The sequence below is a fragment of the Mycteria americana genome, chromosome 1 (genome assembly GCF_035582795.1).
Source record: "Mycteria americana isolate JAX WOST 10 ecotype Jacksonville Zoo and Gardens chromosome 1, USCA_MyAme_1.0, whole genome shotgun sequence".
Lineage (NCBI taxonomy): Eukaryota > Metazoa > Chordata > Aves > Ciconiiformes > Ciconiidae > Mycteria > Mycteria americana.
The window spans coordinates 156826868-156852272 of record NC_134365.1 but is presented as its reverse complement, the minus strand read 5'-3'; the positions used below and the strand labels follow the sequence as shown (position 1 = coordinate 156852272).

At 40.1% G+C, this 25405-nt stretch overlaps 1 protein-coding gene across 5 annotated transcripts in view; it reads left to right on the top strand.

Moving 5' to 3' along the window:
* NAXD (NAD(P)HX dehydratase) overlaps positions 1–25290 on the top strand; it is a 53362-nt gene extending 28072 nt beyond the window's left edge. For 3 of the 5 annotated variants that reach the window (XM_075525777.1, XM_075525798.1, XM_075525789.1), the window contains 5 exons: positions 10703–10753; positions 10834–10938; positions 11303–11423; positions 20263–20383; positions 23003–25290. In XM_075525777.1, the coding sequence (XP_075381892.1) occupies positions 10703–10753; positions 10834–10938; positions 11303–11423; positions 20263–20383; positions 23003–23153 (549 nt within the window). In that variant the 3' untranslated portion in view covers positions 23154–25290. Of the gene's footprint in view, positions 1–10702; positions 10754–10833; positions 10939–11302; positions 11424–14492; positions 14613–20262; positions 20384–23002 lie in introns of those variants that run through there. The other 2 variants (XR_012778861.1, XM_075525780.1) reach the window with 2 other exon arrangements.
* Positions 25291–25405: the final 115 nt, after the last annotated feature.

Sequence of the window (25405 nt, the reverse complement as noted above, 5' to 3'; positions counted from 1 at the left end):
CAAATGGACTTGATACAGAATGGTTGCTGGAATAGTAATTACTATTGGGATCAGGTAGAGAAAAGCATTCATCCTTATGAAGAGTGCTGTCCTTAACTGAAGTAAGACTTTGGATGTTGGAATCATCACTGGGTTCCTTGCCTCTCTCCCTGAAGTGGTAGCACCAAATCCTGGACTCTGCCACTCCAGTCTTGCCATGTTTTGTCTTACAGCAGCAAAGTTAAGATTGGTGTTTTCAGCAGAGTATGCTTGCTTCCCTCCTGTAAGAGAGGTAATGATTAATAGCAAGAATGGCTCTGTGTAACTCAGATTACATGGTAAAATGGACTGGGTTCTCAAACTGCATAGTTGTTCCTCATGCTTGATGCTCAGTCTTTCTTTTAGCTCCAAGAAACTGTCCTGAATACCAGCCTGGGTGGTTCTTTTTTTGGCTGCGGCCCTGCCTAGCTGCCATTTCTGCCCATTGCTGTTGTTGTTTCTCTCCCCCCAACCCCCTCACGTGGCAACGCTACCCTCAGCCAGTCATTTGCGCTTAAAGATCTCTGCTATCTGTTGGGATATAAATTTCAGAAATCTCATTTTCCACATCATCTTAAGGTTGTGTGGAAATGTTTTGGCTGCGTTAACATCTAGCAAAGGGTGGGAGAGGTCTGGGCCATTGTCATGGATCACCTCCATTGTGTGTGCCCAGAGAGAGCCCATTTGAAGTTTTCTCTTTCAGATGGATTCTCAGTTCCACCTCAACTCATGTGTCAGCCTTTCTGTGTTTGTTTTTGGTTAGTTGGATTAATTTCCCCCCTTCAAGCCTCGTGCCTTCAGGATTTAGGCAACACTTCTCAGCCTTAATAAATTGTGAGAACGGGACCAGGTGCTTCAGTACACTCTCTGCACTAGTTTTTGCAAGCTCAAAAGGGCTACAGAACACAGAGACACCTTTTGTTGTCATAGCAGTTCCTTAAAGCTAAATCTGCCGCTATGGGCTTTGATAAGCATTTTCCTCTTGCTGCCTGAGCAGCCCTCCAGGTTCTGTTTGTACCAAGTAATATACCTGAGAAGCATCCCAGGCTAATGCTGCAGTTGATAGGTTAGTAGTATTGTCTGTGGTACCTACCACCATGTATGAATATGAACCACAGGATGTGTTACTCTTTGGAATCACTGCTCACAGCAACTCAAGTTAGCAGAAAAATTATTTACCAGAATCTTAATTCTTCAGTATGTGTCACGTGCATTTGCTTCTTGCCCTGTTTGTCCTCTGATTATTGCTGTGGGGATTCAGTAGTTCATAGGGAACTGAAGTAGCAGTGAGGACACGCCACTTTCTGTTCTCAGCCTTCAGCTAGGAGGAGGTGAGGTGGATGAGATCTTGTGCCTGTGATACTGCAGAGGCAAAAACCAGAGGGCATGTACACGCACTCACTGTGAGAATGTGTGTGTACACTGTATTTCTCTCAGCCCTCACCCAGCCTCCAAGATTGATGTGTATACTACAAGTAGTATCATGTGAAAAACTACTCTCTTACTAGCCAAGCCTCATTGCTTTCAAACAGCCCAATGAGAGTCGGGATTTGTGGACAACTTCACCTAAGATGAGGCAATTGCTGGGATCGGGTGCAGTTCTTTCTCTGTGATGGTGGTACTGGTGTGGGCAAAGCTTGGGAATGCCAGCTGTAGGCAGGGAGATCCTCTTAGTTATGCTGAGAACTATTGCTGCTTCTGCTAAGAACTATTAGTATTCTGTGGCTTCCTTTCAAATGTCTTGATTAGAAAAACAGTGTTTGAAAATATGCTAACAGGACCTTAAATACAGGTTTATGCAGCTTGCAAGCAGAATTTATTTTCTAATATATGTAATGGATCTTGATGAAAGTCATTCACAGTGAAGTGGGATGTTTATTTGCTTTCTGTGTGCAGGCTTATATTGTTGTTTAACTTGATTTTGATACTTAAAAGCATTTTTAAGCAAAACGCTAGAATTGGATACCTTTTCAACTCTTTCTGAGCATCATTCAGCTAGAAACCCTAAAAAGAAATTGGCAGTGATAAATTGCAGAGTTCATTTTAAGTTTATGTTTATTTGTTTCATTTTAAGACAAAATGCCAACAGCTGACCATGAATATCTTAAGCCAAATCTAACATTAACATAATCAACCGTAAATTGGAAACCTTGTAGAGTTTGCTTTGTGAGTGCAAATGTTTAGTGGATGAGACAGCCTGACAAAATTTAGTGCCTTTATTTATTCTGATTTAGATTTTTTACTTTGGATTGAAGTAAACAGGATTATTGCTTAAACTGGATTTGGATGTGTTTAGGGATGGAAATATATAAATGTGGCTTCTCAAGTGGTGTCTGGTTGATCATTAATTTGGGAGGGATAGCTAAAAAGGAGTGCTGGTTTTTTGCATAACTGGGACAGTATTTCAGAGGCTTTTGCTTTGTTTTCTTGTGTTCCTTATGTTCAGGCATTACTTTCGATTATGTAACTTCTTTAAGAATTTAGCATATGACTGAGGCAGATATTAAGAAACTGTTAGCTGCAGTTTTGCTCCAAGTTTGACAGCAAGTGATCTACTTTGAATTCAAAGAGGGAATCTACAAGTGGATCATTCTCATCTTTATTTATTTATTTATTTATTTATTTTATGTAGAATAAAACAGTTTTGGTTAGCAGCCATCTACAGCATCTTCAGCTTTGTTAGTTGTAACAACAGCTTTTAACGTTTCCCAGAGCACCTAATGAGCTTGATGATGTAGTGGGTTACTCTTTAGAGTTCTTGTCATCCTCTGCCTGGCCTAAATGAAGTATTTTCCTGTGCACCTGAAAATCTGTTTTGGAAAACAGGGCCTAGCATGTGGTACTACAGTTAAAGGACAAAAGACCCAGCTAAATTGAATGGAGCATAAGCCATGAGATAAAGAAGCTATTTGTTTCAAAGAAAGGATATTCATCTCTGTTATGTGACTCTTCTTTCAAGTAGTACAACTGGTGATCAGTAGTTAATCATTTCTTATGTGAGGTTTGAGAGCTTGGTGGAGTAATTAATGAGCTAGTGCTAGTTATGCATACAGGAATATATAAAGTAAAACTGAGGCAATTAGGCTAGTTAAAGGTGATTATATAAATCTTGTCTTCCAAGTGAGATTTTGATTGACGTTGCTGAGTTTTGAAAGGATGATGAGTTCTTGGATCAGTTTGTGGGAACTAATGAAAGCAAGTTTCAGAGTTAACTGCATGTCTCCACCAGTGGGTAAATAAAAAACAAAACCAGTTACTGAAAATATGGCTCTAACATGAAGAATCTCAAACAGTGGAACTCCATTTTTAACGTTTTTCAAAACCTCCCGTATCAAATATATTCTATTTAGGGCAGCTTCTGCCCCCTGCCAACCCTGACTGTAGGCTTGAGCATAGCCTGGGCTTGGGCTATTTGCCTAACTCTAGCTGTGCAAGATTACAAACTTCTGCTTGCCAAGCCCGTTTTCCAAGCATCTCTGCCGCAGAGCTGCATCCTGACCTCTATGCAGCCAAGTCCCTGCATTTATCCAGGCTTGACGCGAGGAATGCAGAAATGCTTCCTAGGGTTTTCAGTGCCTGTTTGTAGGAATTAGTTTGCAGCGTATTGGGGTCCAACTTGTTTGTTCCTCCCAGGCACCTTGGGGAGGGGGGTGTGCAGAAATGCTTCCAGCTGCAGCATTTACAGGGAAATCTCTGGCCATTTCTTCCCTTTTATTGTTATTATTCCCTTTTATTGTTATTGTTATTATTCCCTTTGACCTGTTCCAGACAAAATCATGAATTCAGGATGGGGGCAGCATCCATGCAGAAAATACAAGCAACTATAGGTAGCATTTCAACAGCAGTTTCTGATCCTCGCTTTCAGTAGAGGGTTCTTTGTAAAAGGGGCTGCCACTCCTTTTTGATTATTTAAGGTTGTATGAGACCTAACCAGTGCCAGGTTATGCACATTTGCACGTCTCTACCAAACCAGAAGCTAGTCACTCTTGCTGCCTTGAGTCTGGCGACTCCAGCTTAGTCAGCCAGGAGCCCTGGTCAGTCCAGTGTTGTCAAATCAGTAGCACGGACTGGAGCAGTGGAGCTAAACTGCACTATCGGTCAACTTAATGTAACCAGCATTCCAGAAGGTAGTATTTGAGCTTTTAGAGAATGGGCCTTTCAACCTCTCCTGGGCTATGGGCAGGCCTTTCATTACCCTGCTGGAGTAGTACAGCATAGGATAGCATTGACTTGCTCTGCAGGCCTCAGCTGACTGAAGTTTTAAATGTGTGAACACAGGCACGGTCTTTCACTGGTAAGGCACATACTGCCCAGATGCCAAGGAGGTCCGGCAGTTACCTGTTTGGACAAGGGAGGATATTACTCTCTCTTAGAAGTTTGGTTATTAACACGCTGTATGGGTGCAAACGCTCGTTGAAAGGACCTCAGCTGCTTAACAGCTCTCCTAAGATATTTTAACTTTACTTTGGAACATCTAGCAGAAGATTTAATTACATACTTGGCATTTGCAGGTTGCAGTAGAATGCACTTTTGGTGGGCTGAAGGCAAGGTTATACTGCTTCCTAAAATGTTTGGATGTCATCGTGGTCAATGCTGTCCATTATTATGGCATGCTGAAGCTTGAACTTCTTTTTGAGCACATGGGTAAGGAATCTTGCCAAAGTGGGCCAAGACATGACTCTTTAAGGGACCTAGGAAATGCAGTGTTCGTTGCAGGTGTCAGTAAAGGAAACTTTGCCTGCAGTATCTTTCCTTCGCAAGGTAGAAAGATGACAATGCGATGCATCTTTAGTGAAAATTAATTACTGTTGTGGGATAGATGTTGCTTTTTATATGCTGCTATTGTGGTTTTCTGTTTATTTCATTAAAATTCAATCTTTTATTAAAACCACTAGCTCTAATTTCCTGATTCTTCCCTTTGCAAACACCAAATGCCAAAGTTATTGTGTAGCTAAACCAGTTCATCAGGAAAAACACAAGTAGTGATACAACTAATAATATATTAAAAGTCATTGCAGGCATTCTGCTGCCAATCCACATCTAATTAAAAAAGCTGAAAAGTATATCTAAGTCAAGTGTGGGCAAAACTGTACATAGTTGTCTTTTCTGAGGAGCCCTGGAGAACCAGCTTGTATGCTGTTGTATGCAGGCAGAGTAAATAGGATATGTGTGTTATTGCTGGCTCGTGGACTTGGGTGGAGAAGTCCAGAATGACTGCAAAGTTTTGCAAGAGGCTGTAGGTGCTCGCTTTGAGTGCATCACATTGTCTGCTCCTGGTGCCTCAGGGTGGCTGCTCTACAAAGACTTCCATGGCTGATTAGATATCCTTTGATTGTACCTAGAAGCTCCATAGCAATTTATTCCTCCCTCACATGTTCCCCTCATTCCCCTCCTAGCTGTTTTTTGCAGCCAGTGTCTCGCACTGGCTCATCTTGGCCCATTCCCTTTTTCCATAATAATTGTGGAAGTGTGCAAGAGTCCTGGATGTCTGCATTAGTGCAGTGCAGGTGAATCTTGTATGGCATAGCACAGCTGCAGGGTATCAAATGGATAAATCGTACCATGCTTTTCTGTGTTACTGTGCTCTCTTTCAGCAATAGGCTGTCCATTCGTTCCTTCAAGCTTCTTCCTCCTGTGGTCCTTTCCAGCCGGAATGATTCTGATTTCATGTGTGTGTTGTTCTGCTTTCAGTGTGTTGGGGGGTTCGTGTTTTGTTTTGTTTGGGTTTTTTTCCCCAAAAAGAAGATTGGAATTTGGTTTTGGGAATCTATTTTAAAATTCTCATGTGGAAGTTGGGACAGAGAACACAGATTTCTACTAAAATGAATGCATTTCAAGGAATAGCTTCCATGATAATAAAAGAATTAATTAAAGCACATAAATTCTTTGCCCTTACTTTGTAAATGTTCTCAGTTACAATAAAGGGTTGCCTTTAGCCAGACAGAGCACTAGTTTCTCCTGTGACACAACTTCTTTTTCAGTTCTTATTGAGTAGGTTGCTTGCATACAAGTCCTAGATACCCAGTCACAGAACAAAGATTCCCCCCCCCCCCCCAGGAAATCGTGTATTTCAAGAATAGAGTGGGAGTAGGTTCAGGTTAATTTTACCCCCTCTGGCTCTCCTCCCCTCAGCCACCTCCACCAGAAATTGCAATCACTGAAATATTATTTTGGGCATTCCTAAATGTCAAGTATTTGGTGCCACTAACAAATGATAACTGTGTGGGAGGTTGTCCCATACAGCACCTTCATGGGATGTGTGAATCCCAGGTCATTTCCTCTTTGCCTTAATTAAGGTAGAAACTTAAACTTTGGTCTTCAATTATTAGGAGAGGAAGCTCTTGTTACAGATTTGTTCTAGCATGAGTTCTGCAGTCTTGTAATACAGTTCATTATTGCTGATTTTAATCACAGCGGGCTGGAACCTGTTTCCCTTTTCTCATTCAAATGTTGTGGGCTGTGGAATCCCTGTTTTGGAGAGTCACCAAGTATTCAGCTAACTCATACGAAGCAGAATATCTCTAGCAAGAGGCTGTCCAAACCCCTGTTATTAGGACTCTCAACATGAAAGGTAGGAGACTGAAATTTGGCCCTGGCTGCGAATGTCGCAGAGGAAGTATCCAAATTGCAGTCTTTATCTTAGCTAACCAGTGTGGCTGTAGGTCATGAGGTTGGCTGACAGCAGCATGTCACTCCTCATTGTCCTCTCTACTTGTGGCTAGTGCAGGGTTGCCCTGTGAGTCCAGTCCTTCCTTTCTGGATGCCCTCGAGTGCTTAGGAATCGAGTGAAGGAAGTGTTCCTGCCTTGTTCTGCCCCAAGCTGAACCACTGCTGTTGTGGTATAATATATTCTGTGCACAGAAAGGTAGTCCACTGGGATATCTTGGAGCTAGAATCTCCAAAATCTTAATATTCAAAGTGTTGTTTGAAGGGAAGGGGCAATGTCTTGGTTTTGTCATTGATACCTGTATGTGTTGCTGTTTACTTCTGTGATTGGTGTTTGGATTTCAGGTCTTGTCTTAGTAACATTTCTTAGTGTTTTTAATTAGCAATGTTCTCTTCTAAATCCTTTCCCATATAAATAATTGTTACATGGGATAAAACTGAACAGATGGTTCCTGCTCATACATAAGAGTCCTATCAGAAACGATTAAATAGGTTTTGGTGCAAAAGTAAAGTTAGTCTGAGCTGTATTAATTGTGCAATTAACAGTGAAGGTTCTTCTGTATGCTACTAGGATTAAATCAGGAAAGTCCATGCCAAATACAGAGATACAGATTCAGCTGAAAAATTATTTTTGCTTCCAGAAACAAAATACTCTGCATAGAGGATGTTGCCATTATTGCTGTAAACACCTCTTACCCAAATATTTTTATACAGTATCTGCAGTAATACAGTGTTTAAAAGTGGGCTTCATCTCACCTAATTCTTTGTGTCTAAGAATAAAGCAGTAAAGTGTCTGCTCCCTCTGTGATAGCTGAGGAGAGACAGGTATGTCTGGTGATTCATCCCACCCTAAATGCTGTGTCTAAGCTGCATGGGATGAATTGCTCTCCAGTGGTGAGCCATTTGACCTTTAAATGGCAGCAGGTGACATGGGTCCTGTCCACAATCAATAGGAGACAGAGGTTCTCCAATGAATGTTGTGTCCTTCAAACAGGTAATTGTCTTAGGGGGGTTCTCTTATCTCTGTTACTGCTTTATTACGGTTGCCAGATTACCCCCTCCCTCTCCAGAACTTCCTCTCTGAGGTCCTCTGTCTCCAAGCAGTTTCTGTCTGGGTTTAAGGAGGGAAGAGGAAAGGAAAATAATTAGGGTAGCTTTTTGTTTGTTTGGGTTTTTTTTTTTTGTTTTTTTTTTTTTTTTTTTAATAAAAAATGAGCTTTCTAAATAAGACAAAGGACTTTGTATCCCCTGATTATTTGTTTTATAAAGAGAAAGAAAAAGCAAAGATCACTCAGTATGTTAAGGATAGAAACTGATACCTCAGAGACTCGGTACACAATAAAAGTTGCTTGGCCAGTAGGTTTTACTTAGCAAGATGAAATTTCTCTTCAGAGCAGAGGTCAAATGTCTCAGGATTGTGGAGGACGTGCTGGAGAGGTAGGAACTCAAAATGTTATTAGGAAGAAATGTCTTATTTCTCTGGAGTGTACCAGTGACCCAGCCTTCCAGAAGCTGTTTAACTGTACATATACTTTCATGCTTTGTAACTTTCACATTTTTTTCTTATACTTACATTCTTTTGGTGGACTATGGATCTTCAGGATTCTTGATTTAGCCTGCTGTTACATACATATATAGACAAAAATAGGACTTCTAACCAGTAGTCAAGATGACAATTATGAGGAAACATGAAAAGGGGCCAAACAATAACAGCAGCAGCCAAACCTTAACTGTTTCAGGAACAGAACTTTGGCAAAATTAGTTCCGTGGATTGCTCATAATGAATTTAAGAGAATAGTTTGGAAGGATAAGGGCTTCTGAGATCTGGTGTCTTCTTTCAGACTTCCTTATGGAATCTGTTGGGGAAGTCTTTTTTTGGTTTTAAAAAATGAAGTGTCATGAAAGACCGGCTTACTAAAGTTGACATACTAGAATAAACTGGTGATTCATATTAGTGGGAAGTGGAGCAGTAATAATTTTAAGTGTACTGAAGGAGTTTGGTGAAGCTGCTAATGTACAGAAATACTCTAATTAAAACCAGTTAGAAAATGAGGTTGCAGTAAATGGTATTTGTATCTTCAAAAATTGGGGAGGATGATCTAAATGCTTTCTTACATAATAGCTTGCTAACCTCTGGGGCTCAGTGCCATATGATATCTAACCAGAAGAGATTAGTATGGTTCAAAAATAATTGGACTATTGGATGTATAACATTCATTTATACAGAACAAAAACCCCATAAACCTGGTTGCTAGATCCACAGCCGTGTCTTATTATAACCAAGTGAGTCAAATTAAACATAATTGTTAATGAACTTAACACAGCGTGGGCAAAGCAGTACAGCTTCTGTGAAGGAAAACTGAGCTGTGCACATCTGTGCAGATTAACATTACTGAATAAAGAAATGACTCTATCTCATAAATTTCTTAAAAGCTTTGAAAGTAAGGCTCTCTAGTTGTGGCATACTGAAAACCAATGCTAGGTATGTTTTAAGATTCCATCCTTGCACGGCTGTTAAATATGCTTATTCATAAATTTGAATAATTTAGTAGTAGCTGAATGGTATGAGTTGTGTAAAACTTGCAATTGGTTCAAAATTATTTAAGTAGCTGAATATAAGAGAAGACTTGTGCTGTTCCCTTGGGATCCCGACAAGGGTGGGCACGTGGCAGTGTGTGACACACAGCCCAAGCTGAGACCTGTGCAGGCATGTGTACGTCATGGAAAGGTTTTTATTCTGTAGTGGCTTCTAATGTAGTTGCAGTTGTGTGTTGAGACAAGTCCTCAGGCTTGGAGCAGTGGGTAGTGTTTCAGTCTCACACTTACGACATGCAAATAGTACCCAAACAAACAAAAGTAATGTTGGGTTGAAGCACGCTGCTAAATTCTGGTCATCCATTTAAAAATAGAAGGGAAAAATTTCTATTGGTATTGGAAAAAATCAGAATCAGATAGGAATGAGTTAGTGAGGATATGTATATGCCATACTTAATAATTTACAGGAAGCAAGGTGGGTGGTGTTTATTTTGACGACAATACAAGAACAGAGGTACGTTCAGTACCCTGAAAATTAACTTAAAAACTGCTTCCTTATTCCTTATATAATGTCTTGCTAACCTGTGGAGCTCAGTGCCATATGATAGCTAATCTGAAGAGCTTAATAATGTTCAAAAATAATTAGACTTTTGGATGGATACCATCCATCTTATGTTATCTTATACAGGAAAAAGATAACTCCTCTGTTATCTTATACAGGAAAAAGATAAACTCTCCAGCTTCAAAGACAAGTTGGTAATGACCAACACTCAAAAAACTTGACTGTCAGCCATTGCTCATTAAGAAACCTTGGGTATCAGTCATTGCCACTGCTCAGTTAGGAGAGAGAGCAAGGGCAGACGGTCCGCTGGTAGATACTGCTTGCTGAAAAACACTTTTGCAAATGGTCTGTTGTCTGGGCCGCCTTGGTTTTGCTTTGAAAGTATGAAACCTCCAGGACCACGAGTGAAATGACATGTAGTAGGTACTGCTTGTCTCGGGATGTTTGTTTATACATATATTCAAATAGTGCAATGGGGCTATCATCAGAAAAGCAACTAAAATTAGTGTTATAGTTATTGGTAGATTTCTATCATGGCAATACTCATTTGGATTTTTTTTTTTTTTTTTTTTTTAATTAGAGATGTACGTTTACTATGTGCGACTTGTGTTGGCATTGCATGCCTCCTACAGCAGGGAGACTCAGTGAGATTGCTTGCTTGTTTGCATATCAACACCAAGGCATCAGTTATGGAAGCCCTTTTGACACTGCTTATACATGAACCAGGGAGAGAACAATGTAACTGTAAAATTACCAGTTGATATGAAAATGTCTTATATTACTTTGCAGAATGTAACAGATTTTTTTTTAATCTTATTTTGTAAAAACAACTTATATGATCAGATTTATTGTGTGAATTTGTTTCAGATCTTACAAGATTTAAATTAGCAAGCATCTTAAAGCTATCTGCATTTTTTGCAGGGTATTATAGAAAAATCGAAAGTCAAAGGAATTCCTATCATTATTGATGCTGTAAGTATTTTCTGGATTCAGTCAATGGTTTGACATTTAAGAATCTAGTCAGTAAATGTTCTTCTTACTGTTTTTTGCAGGATGGACTGTGGCTCATTTCCCAGCAGCCTTCTCTTATTCAAGGCTACCAGCGAGCTATTCTGACTCCAAACTATATGGAGTTTAGTAGACTGTATGAAGCCATGGTGAGCTGTTTTCCTTTTTGATATTTAAGTACATGTAAGTTTAGTCTTTTAGACTTTGAAAATAAACAACTTGTTACTGGGCTAAACATTATGTGCTGTTTCTTATATGCGAGATAAGCATTCTTCTGGGGTTTTATTCCATGGGATAATTGCCACAACAATACATATTCTTAAACAAAGCTCTTTTTTAAAGAAGACTCATGCATTTTTTGGCACTGCAGTGGGTCTAGAATAAAAATACTTGGAAAGACTGATGATGATGCTTCCCCCCCGCCTCCCCCCATACATATGCTGAAGTAGCATGTGTTAGAGATGTTGTTCTAGTAGCAAAATATGTACTGTGTATGGAATTCTTGTGTTGTAGCTTAGAGACCCCGTAGACAGTAGTGATCATCATGGATGTGTATTAAGACTCAGCCAAGCCATGGGGAATTTAACAGTTGTTCAAAAGGGAGAGAGAGATCTTATTTCGGATGGAGAGAAAGGTAAGTGAAGCCTTTTGCTTTTAGCAATGTGATTTTTTTTGTTTGTTTGTTTCCTTTGAGTCGTAGTCCAGTGGTTGGACTATATATAGTAACTGGTTGACTGTATTCCCCTGAAGATTGAAAGGGAGGGATGGCTGTCTTTTGCAGATCACCTTTAGATGATTTGTGTAAATTCATAGTTTAAGAGTGCAACTTAATTTATTTGCTGAAAAAAGTTGCTGATTTTATTTCTCATTTAAATGGCTATAAAGTATATTTTACATTACATAGATACTGATAAATTAATTTTTTGTTCTTTGTGAACTGTTATAAAATCCTTGGCTGAGATGGTCTATATAAGTGCAGATGTCATTGCTAAATTAACGCAGAATAATATCGTTGTTTCACCATATATTGGTGTGTCTGAAAAATTAAGACATCTTGAGGTTCATGAGCTGCTCAGTTCCTTGATACTGTCCACCATGCTGTAGATTAGCATGTACGTATATGACTTGTACGTTAGCCCTGACAATTAAAAAAAAACAACAACCAAACAAACAACAAATTAGCTCTAGATTGCCATTACAACTTTTTAAAACAGTCACTAATATGGTTAAAGTATACTTAATAAAATTAGCTGCCTTTCTGATGCTTTTTATACTGATCATTTACTGTGATCAGTATAAAATTAATTCATGAGTAACTTCATCGCATTTTGACTACGTGGTCTTATTTCACATACATAACAAGCAGCAGCTCTGCCTCTAATTACTTGAAATGCTAATCTCTGGTAAATGTTTATGCCGCTTCAGAACCGTTTTGTATATACAGTCAATTTTTCATTATTGGGAGCCATGGGAGTCTTTCATAACAGAAAAACAGATGTAATATGACAACTGCTTTGTGCAGAGCCACCTTCCATGTACCCCCATTTAGTACATATACTATAGCAGACTGTGAAGCAAGCTGGGATCTGGAAGCAATGTAGTTACACCTATGTGGTGAAGGACTTTGGTCGGTCATACAGTACCCAAGTTGCCCTGCATGACGTCTGCTGTCATATTTGCACCCATAGCAGACTTGATTTGTAACCTTGGACAGTCAGGCCAGGCTTGAGGGAGAATGAACTCTGCCAGAGGATAAAATATCCTGGCTCCAGTTTATGCCAGCTAGAGAGCTTTAGAGCACTGTAGTGTATCTTCTTTCTCTGTTTTTATGTTACCCATGTTCTTTTTATGCAGGATTGTTGCTTTTTTAATGAATGTCAGGAAAACTGGGTGAGCGCTTTAGATTGAGCACATTACCTAGTATATTTCTGTTCTCCTTTTGAGCTGTTATTCTTGAGATAAGTGTACCCCCATCCTTGCTGGAGAGGGCGAACACTCAGTCTGTATTGTTTCTTGTCATGCAGGATTCAAAAAACCAGGAAACAACTGAAACTCTTTCCGATTTCAGTTTTGAATGTTCAGGTGTGGCACAAGTTTGGTGTATGTCTTGTGTGCTTTTGGGGCTTCTCGTTTTTATTTTTTTTCCCCACCTTGTTCTTTGTCTCTGTTGTGTTCTGATATTTTTTCTCTTAGTTAAGTGGCTTTTCGATTTGAAATAAAAACAGTTCTGTGCCTTTATAGCAGTTGTTTCATGTCCAGCTATAGGCTGCTTTTTTGTTCTTACCTTGGTTCTATCAATCACTGATGCTTTCTCTCTCCTGGATTACAGACATTACAGGCAGCATTGCTGAGCTGTAAGAAAGCAGTTGTCAGGTTTAATACAGGTTATAATGTCTGTTACAAACACTGTTTTTAGGGTTTGTGTTGCCTGCAAGAAGATTCCTGAGAATTTTGCAGAAACTATAGACTTCACCTTCCTTTTAACAAGAATGTTCTTTGGGTCTGGGAGTTACTGTCAGTCAATTTTTTAAAAGCTTCTCAAATGCAAAATTACATTGAGAAAGGAGATGTACTCTCTGCTCTGTGCCACAACACAGAACATGTTGTCATGTCACTGACCTTGAATTCTCTCCCAGGTTTTTTGCTCTTAACTTCTGGGTTTTTTCATCTGTCTGTTCTTTTGATCTGATGTCATTTTTTTTCAGCTGAGACAACATACATGATGATTCCAGTGTGAGGGAAATCCATATCATTGGTTCAGGCCAATGTCCTCTGAGCACAATCAAATATTATGAAAAGATCTGTGTACTCCTCTTGCCTTTTATTTTTCATGTCATCATCTGTAGTGCTTAAGCCATACCTATTTGCAGGCATTTCCTGCTTGAAATGTGCTTAGCACACTGGTACTGTAGTTTCCATATATCACTCTTAAACTTTCTTATTTGGGAATATACTGCATGCATGCTTTCTGAAAAAAAGTAAGTCTCAGTGCTCTCCAGGAAAAGCAGAAATTGCAAACTTAACGATGTAGCTTTAGTCTTCTGTGCTTGGCTGTTGTGGAAGGAAGGCTTTGTGAGGATGCCGAATTTACAGCAGGGAAGACTGGCTTGGTGAATACTTTATAGCTTAGAGTGATTGTAGTGGTTATTTCCACAATACTTTTATTCATGCATCTGTAGGAAATTCAGTGGACAATTCAGTTCTGTTAGTTGGAGATGAAAAAGGTTATCAGGTGATTTGATAGTGAGCTGGAGGTACAGGTGTTGGTGAAGGATTACTGTCAGCAGATAGCTCTGTAATCTAAGCAGACAGACACAATAAATTCTGATTGAAAGCTGAAGCTTAATAAATTCAGATTAAAAATAAGGCAGACTTTATTAACAGACAAATTAACTATGACAATAACATACCTAGAACTTTGATAGACTCCCAAACTGTGAAGTATCTGGACACCTTTGAGGTTTGTTTTTACAGATCAGATTAGATGATGCAGGTGGTTCCCTATGGCCTTAAAATCAGTACTGAATCATGTACATGGCCTCTGTGAAATCAGTAGCAGTCCTCCACTATAAAGGAGATTTTTCTAAAATTTGTCTCCATCTCAGTTATGAGCTGCCAACTGCCCTGTAAACGTAATCACCAAGATTTTAAATTAAGTTTTATATACTCTTTTTCTCTTTCCTTTTGCAATTTCACATTATAGCTTGGTCTACAGTTGTTGATTCCCTGCTCTACAAAGATGAGCTTCACCATGCTCTTGGTAGGTGATATCAGTGCCATCACTGACCAGGGTAGGAATGAGTACTCAGCCTGTGGGTAAAAGGTAAGTCAGCTTTTATTCACTATGGCACAGCTCTCTAAGGTTTTCTTTTTATTATTCTTTGGAGAACTGGTCAATAATAAAGTGTGGTTATACCAGTCTTAGTTCCTAACATGTTTAAAATTTGGTTAGGTCCTTGAAGTAGAGGATTTGGATTTTTTTTTTTTAATGTTATAACGAGTTTTTCTGTATTTTCCCCAGTACCTGTGTTTGTCCTCTCCTCCCTTCCAAAAGGCAGACTTTATGGATTACCAGCCCACTGCTGCCTGTGACTACTTTTTTCTGGAGCCAGTAGCCAAACAGAATTTCTTTCCAGTTGCCCAGCTGCAGCTGGGGTCAAGAGAAGCAAAGAAGCATGTGAGAGGAATTACTGAGTACTGAATATGGGGTAAAAAGCCAGCTCTTGCCACACATTCCCAAGCAGTACTTCTAATTTCTGCCATTCATTCCCTATACAGCCAGAAAGGAAGCCATTCAGTGCTTGTTAGTCCCTAGCTCGCTTAGCTGAAAGCTCTTACGGTGTCCAGCTGCCCAGCAAATTTTGCCAAGATTTTAACTGAGAGGCAGCACATTTGTCTCCACTCCTGCTTCTGCAGAGTGAAGAGAACAGGGAAGTCATGGTTCCTGTCCACTGTGCCACTGTGCTCTCCATTGCACACGCAGCCCAGCCTGCCGTCTCCCTGACGTTGCTCATCTGTCATCACATCCGTCCCCTGGCTCCTGCACCTATCCAAGAAATGTAATAGAAAATTTGGATATTTTCTTTTAACTTAAATTGCCTGGTATCTCACACTCAAGGACCTATCTAAGTTTTAAAAGTGTGATTAGGGAATATAAAAGTATAAGCACCCTTTATATAAAAGCCAACTTACATTTTCCACACCAGTTGAGTGATTTCTCCAGCCCAAGTCATCAACACTGGTTTCCCTGTCTGTATGCACTCTGGGACATGTTTCCAGGAGTCCACAGTCTCTAGCTATGTGCTTTTGTGAACTAACTTGCAAAAGGAAAAAGATAAATTTCTTACTAGTATGAATATCTGCCAGGTCAGAGATACATATTGTTAAAAGATTTTACTGAAGATCTGATAATGGTCTAAACCTGAATTTTGGATTTGATGGAGCAAAATGGTCCTTGACAGGTGTATTATTTTGCACAGAAAATGGAAATCTTAAGCCTTTTAACTAAATGAGAGTATTTGTTGTTCTGTGGGTAGCTGATATTAGCTGATCTACTCCAGCTGGACCATATCAGAAGTCAGAATGGTTGTACTTTTCATGCGCAGATCCTTAAGCACTTTAGGATAAGTGTAATACTCCTGCTTTGTAAGAGGAAAACAAATGCAGAGAACTTATTCAGGATATCCGAGATTCATTAATTAAATTTTAATCTCCAGGCTGTCTTTGGTCTGCAGCCTCAGTAAGTGTGATGTTTCACATAGGCTCTTTAGCCTTCTTTGGTGTCATCAGTATTACGTGTTTAACCTTTAGCTATCCCATATTTCACATTCTGTGTTCTAAACAAAAACACATTTCACATTCTGTGTTCAAAAATTAATCCCTGTTTTGTTTTGGTTATTTTTTCACTACTACAAATGTTGCAAATCAAGAACACACAGGCATACATTACTTTTTATACTATATGGGCCTTTGGTTTTCTAACTGTAATGTGTTTAGGAGCTAGTGTTGTAAGTAGGGCTGCCTGTGTACAGCCGTATCAAAATTTGTGCTTCCCAGTTAACTCATAGTGCTTGATGTCAGCAAAACTATTAAATTCTAATTTTTTCCTTCAAAGAGAGGGCAGCTATTTTTACATAACAGGCTGGTTTTTTAATTAAGCATACAATTCCCGTAAATGGGTCATTCTTCTGGGCTTTGATCTGCCAGCACAGTTTGGGCAGGGAGTTCCTTCAGCTTAAAACTTGCTGGCAATGGTATAGTTAAGCATGACACCATGGTCTGAATGCTTCCCCAAATGCTACTGTTTATCTTATCTTCAAGGAGTGCTGAAAAGGGAGTGATAGTAACTTATTTTCTGCCTGAAATACATTAAGCGTAGAGCTACTAAATGTCTTGGCCATAGTTACCCAGGGGAGTCTGGGGCAAAATTTTGAATTGACTGGAACCTAAAACTCCTGAATTTCTACTTTCCAATATTCTGTCAGTATGACAGCTTTTTGTTTGTTTGTTTCTGTTGCACTCATATTTCAGTACAAACTGTTTCGATGGACTTAGTCACCTGGATTTCTTGTGTACCTATAGGCGAGGGACGTGTTGTATTTGCTGCGTACAGCTCTGGCAATATTTACGTGCTGTTTAATAGCCGAGATTATGTTGAAACCGTTGAATAGGGCTGTGGTTGTTCTGACTCTAGCAGATCTCCTTGCCATACTTCATTCAGCGATTTCGTCAACGATAACATTTTTATTTCATCTCGCCTTTTCTTATGATAGTGTATGTATGCTCCATGGGTAAGTGCTAGGGAGTAGGGTTTTTTTCAGAAAGCTGCTTGGCATAAATCAGTTTTCATTAAAAGACTGTCTATTAAATATACTGAGTTATTTTTTCGATTCATCACCCTGTGAAATAATGACATCAGATTTGGTAGCCCAAACCTATTAAAAACTAAAACAAAACACCCTGTCCCAGCAGCCAGTTTGACCAGCATTGGTTGTGTGTTTCTATCTCTTAAAGTCTGTCAGTTGAATTATAGGTGAACCTCCCCATTATTTTGACTGGGACTAGTGTCAGACTAATTGACCTTAAGTGGCCCCGGTTGCTGCCTTTCAACCTTGACACATTGTGGTGATTTCAGTCTTTGCAGCGTCCCTGTTGTCCAGCATCCAGTCGTCTTGGTCTCATCAGCTATTCCAGACTGGAAGAACCATGTTTTCTAGGCTTTCTGATGTACATGTTCATCGTCATCCCTAGTTGAATGTGGTGTAGCCTCACTGAGCAATGGACTGCAAAATACTTCATCCTCATGTAAATACATGGTTCTGCATCTCTCCAGGGAATAGAACTACCCGCCTTCTCGGCCTCGTCGCTGACTATTCAGTCATGTCCATCTAATCGAGGTCTTGTAATGTTACCACTGGTTGTCACTGCTCAATGCAGCTTATAAGGATGTCACCCCCGTGGTCCTTAAAGAACTGCTTGAGCTGTCTTCACAGCAGGTCACAGACATTTAGTGGGAGATGTTGGATTGGGGGAGTGGGAAGACAGCAGTTTTATTTTTGTTGTTCTAGGAGAAAGCTGGGAAAAGCATCAGGAAGACTTTGTCCTTTGTGGATTTGGCAGTATGCCAGTTTGTCTTGATGGTAGCGTGGGATTCTCTGTCTTTTATTTTAAAAGCTCTTAACAGCGACTATATTTCAGAGGAGTTTTTCATTCCTTTTCCCATTGCCTGTTGTAATGTTCATCATCCTTTTATTTTGAGATGTTCTTTGAGGAGCTGAGCCTCTGCGCAAGAATTGCCTGAGCGTTATACCTTTCCCCCCTCATCCTGTAGTTCTGCTTCTTTGAAGCTATTGCATGAATTTGTTTTCCAGCATCTCTGTGCGGAGTACAAAGGTCTCCTTTGTTGTTGCATGTGAGGTAGTCTGCACATATTCGAGACTTACTTTTTAAAAAAAACACAAACAAAAGACCACTTCTTTTTTTTTTGTAGCGGTGTATTATAATTGGCCTAGTTTGAGGAGATCTTGCTTTCCTGTACAGCTCAAAACTGACTGGAAGGTTGTGGGGCTACAGAATAGTGGCAGATGGTGACATACAGCTAATAAGCAGGGGCTTGTGCTCAGCTGTCAGTCAGAAGGCCCCAAAGCTTTTGAACAGAGGATTTCCATCCTGCCTCCTGCCAGGAGTTCAAGCCCTCAAAGTGAAAATCCTGTGAGATACCATCTTCAAAGTAGCAGAATTAGAGGTAATTTCTCCAAAGCATTGTATTTTTTTAAAAAAATAAATAAATAAACCACGCCACCGAAAAGGGCATACCTTCTTCAAATAGCTAACTCAGAAGAGCATTACACTTGTGAAATTTGACATTAACTACTGCTCGCTGAGAAACACATCCGGAATCTTAATTTGGGGGAGAGGGGGGAGGGGAGAAGAGTGATTGGGGAAATTAACTGCTGGCAACGCTGCAGCGGTGTCTGCTGTGTTCATGGTGACTAATGAATCTTTGCCCTCTCAGTGGCAGCAAAAATGCACAACTGCCTGGCCTCACGAGCCCAGCAATTACTGCTGGAAGAATCAGTAGGAAATGGAAGTGAAGTAAATTCTTTGCTGCACCGAATAACAAAAAGCAGAAATGAGCTATGCTAATGAACTGGAAAGGGTTTACTTGCGTTAAGTAGTTTTTTATCTCTTGCTATTTAAGAAGATTTACCTGCAAGTCCTTCAATTTTGTGCAGATTTTTCTCATTATTTTGGAAGAGAAAAATTCCTTTTAAAAATATGGATAGTACTCCCCCTAAAACACCTGGGTTGCTCTGTTCATACACCTTGGAGAAACCTAGCCCAGGCGACTTGAGAAAATTGAGGTAAGAGCTGTTGTCCAAGCAATGTCTTGCTTTATACTTTGCTTGTGTATTTGGCATGTCCAGGAGCACACAAACAATTGTGTGCATAGTCCTGAACCCGAGTAGCTCCGCAGTAGCTGACTGGAGATGCAGAGGATCACTACTTGGCCACCAATGATTCTGCCAGCTCTTCCGTTCTCCTAGGAGAGGAAAATAAATTTCTCCTGGTTTTTTTTCAGAGCCTGGCAAGAAGGAAGGCTAAGGATAGATACATACCCACAAGAGAGTTTGGAGAAGGGCAGCAGAATTGATGCTGTTTTCTTTTTGTGTGCCTTATGTATCCTTCAGGCTTCCTGCTTGGGCTTGTTGAGAGTGGAGAACAAAGGAGTTAAATTTAGTGAAACCATTTGCATGTTCTTCATAGTGAAAGCTCCACAAAGAGATGTTTGACCAAGGTCCTTTGTATATTTAAAATAGAAATGTAACATCTGATATTCTGACAGAGCCTACCCGCCGTGACACTGCTGACAGAAACATACACGGATGCTGAGGACACTGTTGATTGGCAGAAAAAGAGATCTCTCTTTGCATATGGTTTTTACAAAGCCTAAGGAAAAGGCTGTTTTCAGTAAAATACCTTTCTGATGGGCATGGCAGAAGATTTGAGGTTTTAGTTCTGTTTTGCATTTCCTCTCTGTAAAACACCTTGGTTTACATTTGTAAACTCTGAAGGTCAGAGACTCTGGAGAGCTGCATTTGTGCAGTGGCCTTGTGGAGGGACCTGGTCCGTTTTGGGGTGATTGCTCATCACGGCAGCATCAGTTCACATGAATCACTGAACTCATTAGTGACTGAATCTTCTGTGCAGGCGAGTGAAGTGGAGAAAGTGTATACGTTGTGCGATGTTATTTGTAAAGGATTGAAAAGTAATTAGAAAAGTATTTTTAAAATGTTAATTCAGTACTTTTTTTTAAGAACAGTGTATTTCAGCATATGCTGCTGCCTGTGATTAATCTCTCACCTGTTAATCGCTGTGTGCCTCAGAGGTTAACCCTCACAACTACAGTGATATCATTGTAAGTAGAAGAAAAAATGCACATGACTTTTTGTTTTTGGTTTGTCTGTTCATAGTACTTGTATGCAGTCATGAAGGAAGCAGCCGGAGATGTGGTGGACAGGGGGACCTCCTTTCTGGTTCTCTTGGAGTCTTAGCGCACTGGGCATTCCTTGCTGGAGCAGAAAAAACGAATGGGTATGAATACTAATTAATAACTTCTTAATTCTTGTGAGTCTGTGTTCTCCTATGGCAACTGTTGTAGAGCTGCTACAGAAATTTCCAAATGAAACTGGAGTTGTTGGGACTAAGGTATCTATGTACTTTTAAAAAAAGTAAGGTGTTCTAGAGCAATCTACGTAATAGTTACAATTTTAATATGACAAACTCTTCTGTAATCTAACATCTCCCAAGTTGGAGGCAGAAGAATAGTATGAACCTGGATCGATTCCCAAGGACATACGTGTATGGCGTATGTGTTTTCAAAACAATTGATTGTAGGCAGAAAGTATGAAGAATCAGTAAGTGGTAGTCACTGGCAGTAACATCTCTATAATTCAAAAAACGTGTCATTTAGCTTTGTTTTTGTAATTTGGTGAATCCTCTTGCATTGTACCTAAGTAATTCAGTGGGGCAGATAAGTTGAAACTTGCAAATAAAATACAATTTCAAAGAGGGTAGCCATTTTAAGGCCAAATGGCAGCGCAGTTTTGTCATACATAAAGCAGCCATGCAGCTGCAGCTGGCTGTTGGCTCTTTTGTTAAATTAAATTATGTCAATTCCTGTCCGACTAGTTGGTCCATCTAGTCATGTAGTCTTTCTGTGAAAGTAGCTGCTTTAAATAAAGTTGAAAGGAACCCTGACACAAGCAGTTAGGGAATAAGTCCCTCTTCCCAATAAGTAATGAGCTATTGAAGCTGGAAGAGTGGAGATCTTTTGTAGTCTTTTGGATGCTGCATGCAGATGCACACAGTTATAGATGTCCATGGGAGTTAACTAGTCTGTGCTTGCATTACTGTGAGAGCACTGCACTAGGTCCCCCAGGAGGAGTGAGGGACCATTTGAACCAGACTTTAAAATTCTGAAATCTAACGTACCCAGAAAGAAAAATGAAACCAAGATTATTTGTGTATCTGAAGTTGCAGCTGCCACTAAAGGAGGAATTTGGTTTTACTTCATTAAAAGGGTGACTTCATTTTTGCATGGTGTACAACAGATCAGTATTAAATTGTTGGAGAGATTAGCAAACGCAGCACGTGTTCTCCAGGCTCTCCTGACTTGGGCTCCTGTGGCTTTTCCAAACAGCTCGCTCAGAAACTCCTTTATTTTATAGATGAAGGAAAGTGGGAGAGTATAATTGGCATCAGCAATACGTTGTGTCTCCTGTGGTGGTGTTAAGGTGACCCTTCTCAAACAAACAGGATTGGTACAGCAGGTATCTCGCGTGTTTCAGGAAAGGAGGAGCTTTTTGGGTTCAGTGAATCAGGGCATCAGCTTGTAGGCTGCACTGCAGGCAGTCCAGCCAGTCCTTCCACACTTGTGCCTGGCTCTGTTGTTTCAAAACGGGTCTGTGCAGAGCAGGATTTTGAAACATTAAGATTGCACTGGCTTTCAGGGGTGCTAATGGTATAGTAGGTATGATCCTCCTGTTAAGTAGACGGGATGCGAAGGTGATGTCTTTGGAGTATGGTGTGTATCAAGCTGGTTATGCGGTAACCTTAGAAATAGGTGCTTTAGCTGTTTGGAGCCCAGAAGTCTGTGCACAGCTCTTGTTTCAGAGCAGTGTTTGGGCATCCAGGATTGACTCTCGAGGTGGGTTAAATACTCACTCCTGCACCTTGATGAGTGTATGAAGTTGCTGTTTTCAAGGAAAAGATAACTCAAAGCTGCCCTGGTTACACCTAATTGTAAACTCAGTTCTGCTTTGCATGTGTTTTATATTGTGATCCTTCACAAAACTGTTAGTGGCACAGGAGTCAGTAGGACCTTAGTGACTTACAGGCAGCTATGTCCCAGCCATGGCTGAGCTTTGTGAGGTTTTTAACCAGCCAGCACCTGGAGCCCGGGGCAGGCTGCTGAATTATTCTGCAGTTGTTTTCCTCTGCTCTGGTGCTGTAAGGCAGTGGAAGCAGCTCCCATGGCCCAGCCTGTGAGAAGGTGCTCTGGAGGTGGCAGGGCTGCACTCCCTTCTCCGGGGGGGCTCAGCACTTGAGGACTGGGGCTGGGTACGCATTCTTAGGCAGTTCGTAAGCACGTAGGAGGCATTAAGAGAGTGTGCCTTCATTTGTTGTGGTCTACAGCTGTCGCTGTACCCCTTTTAAGCTGATCTAATGAAGGCCCTGGAGCAGTGACAATGGCCCTGTTAAAAATCATCTCTTGTCCGCATCCCCCACCCCCTGCAATACAAAACTAAACTGAATTACCCAGTGAGTGGGGAGGAGAGGGAGTTAAAAGGCTGCCAGGTGAGAATTCAGTCTTCCTCTGAAGGAAAGGATGAAGTTTCACATCGGTAAAGCTAGACTTAGAACACCTTCTTACCCACTTTTTAAGTATGTTTTCCTTTTGCATCCTTCGGCCCCGGTGGTGTTTCTCACTCAGTCACATGCTGCGCCATGGGAAGGGAAGTATTTGTTAAAAATAATTCAGCCAAAGGTGCTCTGCAGTGCAAGAGTTGGAGAAACACAGATTTTTGCTTAAGAGGCCTTCCCGACAATGCTGACAAACGTTTATAGGTACAAAGATTATGCCCACCACTTTATGAATTACACAGGACTGTTCAGATTTTGTTTATAATGTTGCGGTTTTTTTCCTTTTAGTCAAAATCCCTTTCTAGTGGCTGCATTTGGAGCTTGCTCTCTCACAAGGCAGTCTAACCACCAAGCCTTTCAAAAATTCGGACGTTCAATGACTGCCTCTGACATGGTTTCAGAAGTTGGAACAGCTTTTAACAAACTTTTTGAAACCTGAAGCCAAAGCAGCAGAGAAGAAGAAAAGGAAGAACAATGACTGCAAGAGTAATTACCTTTACCGTAGAATTTAAATAAGTAATGCACCCTTTCAAGTGCTGTAGCAGCATTGGTATGCTAGGTAGATTTTTTTTTTTATTTTTAAGAATAGAAAAATATGATTAATGTAGATATTTTTTAAGAGTTTGGAATACAAAAATGTTTTGGCTGAAATAAGCTGTAGTTGCAGATCTGTTATAATATAATAAAACTAAACTGAAAGTATTCCTCTGTTCTTTTTGATAGTTATTGAGCAATAACTAAAGTGTGAACAGCAAAAAAAAAAATGCACTTGATACTTAGATAAAATTCTTCCACCAGCTCAACCGAATTTCTTGGATTGCACCAAGGTTGTCGTGTTTTCATTCTTAGACCCTCTGTCTAGAATTAGCTATTGCACTTCATATTTCTGCCATACTAGTATATTAAGAAGCAAAAAGTAAGCCTCTTTGGAAAGGGAGTGCATGAGAGTTGCTGTAGATTTTGAATGTAATTAGTTGCCTTTTCCCATTCCCGGTCCCAGAGGCAGCGTTCATTTTGACAAGACACCCCTTCCTGCAACATCTTGGGTTTGGGTTTTGGGTTTTTTTTAAGGCTCCCCCATCACCAAATAAGGATATCCTGTAGGTATCTTAGCATTAAACAGCAATTATGCTTACCTGAAAAAAAATAATTTCTATTCCTTTAGCTGGCCTTGACTCATCTAGAACTCAGTACGATGGACTTTGTGAAATTATCATTTGGAGAGGTACTAGGTGGGATAAGAAACTTAGTGATACCTGACTGAACTGGTCAAACTCGGTGATTATGGAAGAGTGAAGTGCTTTTAAAACTCAAATTGCCTGCTGCGTTAGAGCTCCGAGAAGATCAGCGTACAGATGCACAGGTGGCTAGCTATTAACCAGCAGGAATATGAACTGAAGGAACAACAGGCAGCCAACAGCAGGTACCTGTATCCTCGTAGCATTGAGCAGGCAGCCGTACACTGCAAGTCAAAGGCAGGAATAGAAAAATGGGGGTCGGTGTTTGAGCTCTGAGTGCAGCACTTGGGTTTAGGGGCTTAGCAAGACAGCTGTGGCCCAACAGTAGAAGTCCTGTCTGTCTGGCTCGTTGGCAGGGCAGATGAGTGTTGGGTATAAAGGGGAAGTTGTGTGGGATTTTGCACAGTATCATTTCTTAAATGTTTGGAAATTCAGTCAAAGCTTGTAGGGATTGAATCAATATGGAGAGAGGGGCAAGTTCATGCAAAGTACGCTTAAGTGGGTACTTCCCTTAAACCTACAATCTAGGCCAAGTGTATATACTCATTAAAGCGCAGGAACAAGCATATAATGTGTCTAGTTATTGCAATAGATGTTATATATTCATCACAGCCACTCTTTTCCAGTGATCTAGTGCTAGATTGGAACCTGGTGTCATGCATACTAGTCAGATTGCATTCTCGTACCTTGCAATAGCTGCCCACAGAAAGCACCTGCAGTCAGAAAGGCTGCTCCGAGTATTTCCCTTCAGCCCTTATAGTTGATATTTCTGGATGCACTGTGACTACTACCTCACCCTGATGCATTTTTGTTTTTCTTTTTAAACCAGTTACCTATTTTTAAAATAGGTTTTTAAATGTTTGCTCATTTTGGTCTATGAGGGTTCACAGACTTTTTAGATTAGAGCAATGTCTACTCATAAGAGATGGGGTTTAGGTGTTTAATTTAAGCAGTTTTGTAAACTGTTACATCTTTGGGGAAACTAAGCTACTATTGGTTTTTCCCCCTAAAACTATTTGAGAAGCCCGACTCCTTTTAAATAAAATCAGAAAGTTAAAACTGATTTTAAAACAGCTACTGGATTTCCTTTAAAATGAGCATTTGTTTGTATTTAGGACATCAGTGGTATTATAATTTAAATGGCATTTGTAGGCGAAGTCAATCAATTAACAGAGCTCAGTACAGATTTCAACCTGCAGTGTTGGTTTTAAATCTACGCAGAAGTTGTAACTCTGTTATTCACTAATGTATACAAATTGTTACAATTTTTAAACATTCTGGAAATGTAGCAGTTTCTTTTGGTAGGAAATAAAAATAATAGCAAATTAATTGTGTGTACTTTGTTTGGTATGTTGCGATCACGTTTCCCACAGAAGCCGAGCTGACTGTTTGCCATCCATTCCAGTTGAGCAATACAGCCACTACCAAATTTAAAATACCAACAGTGTCAAAT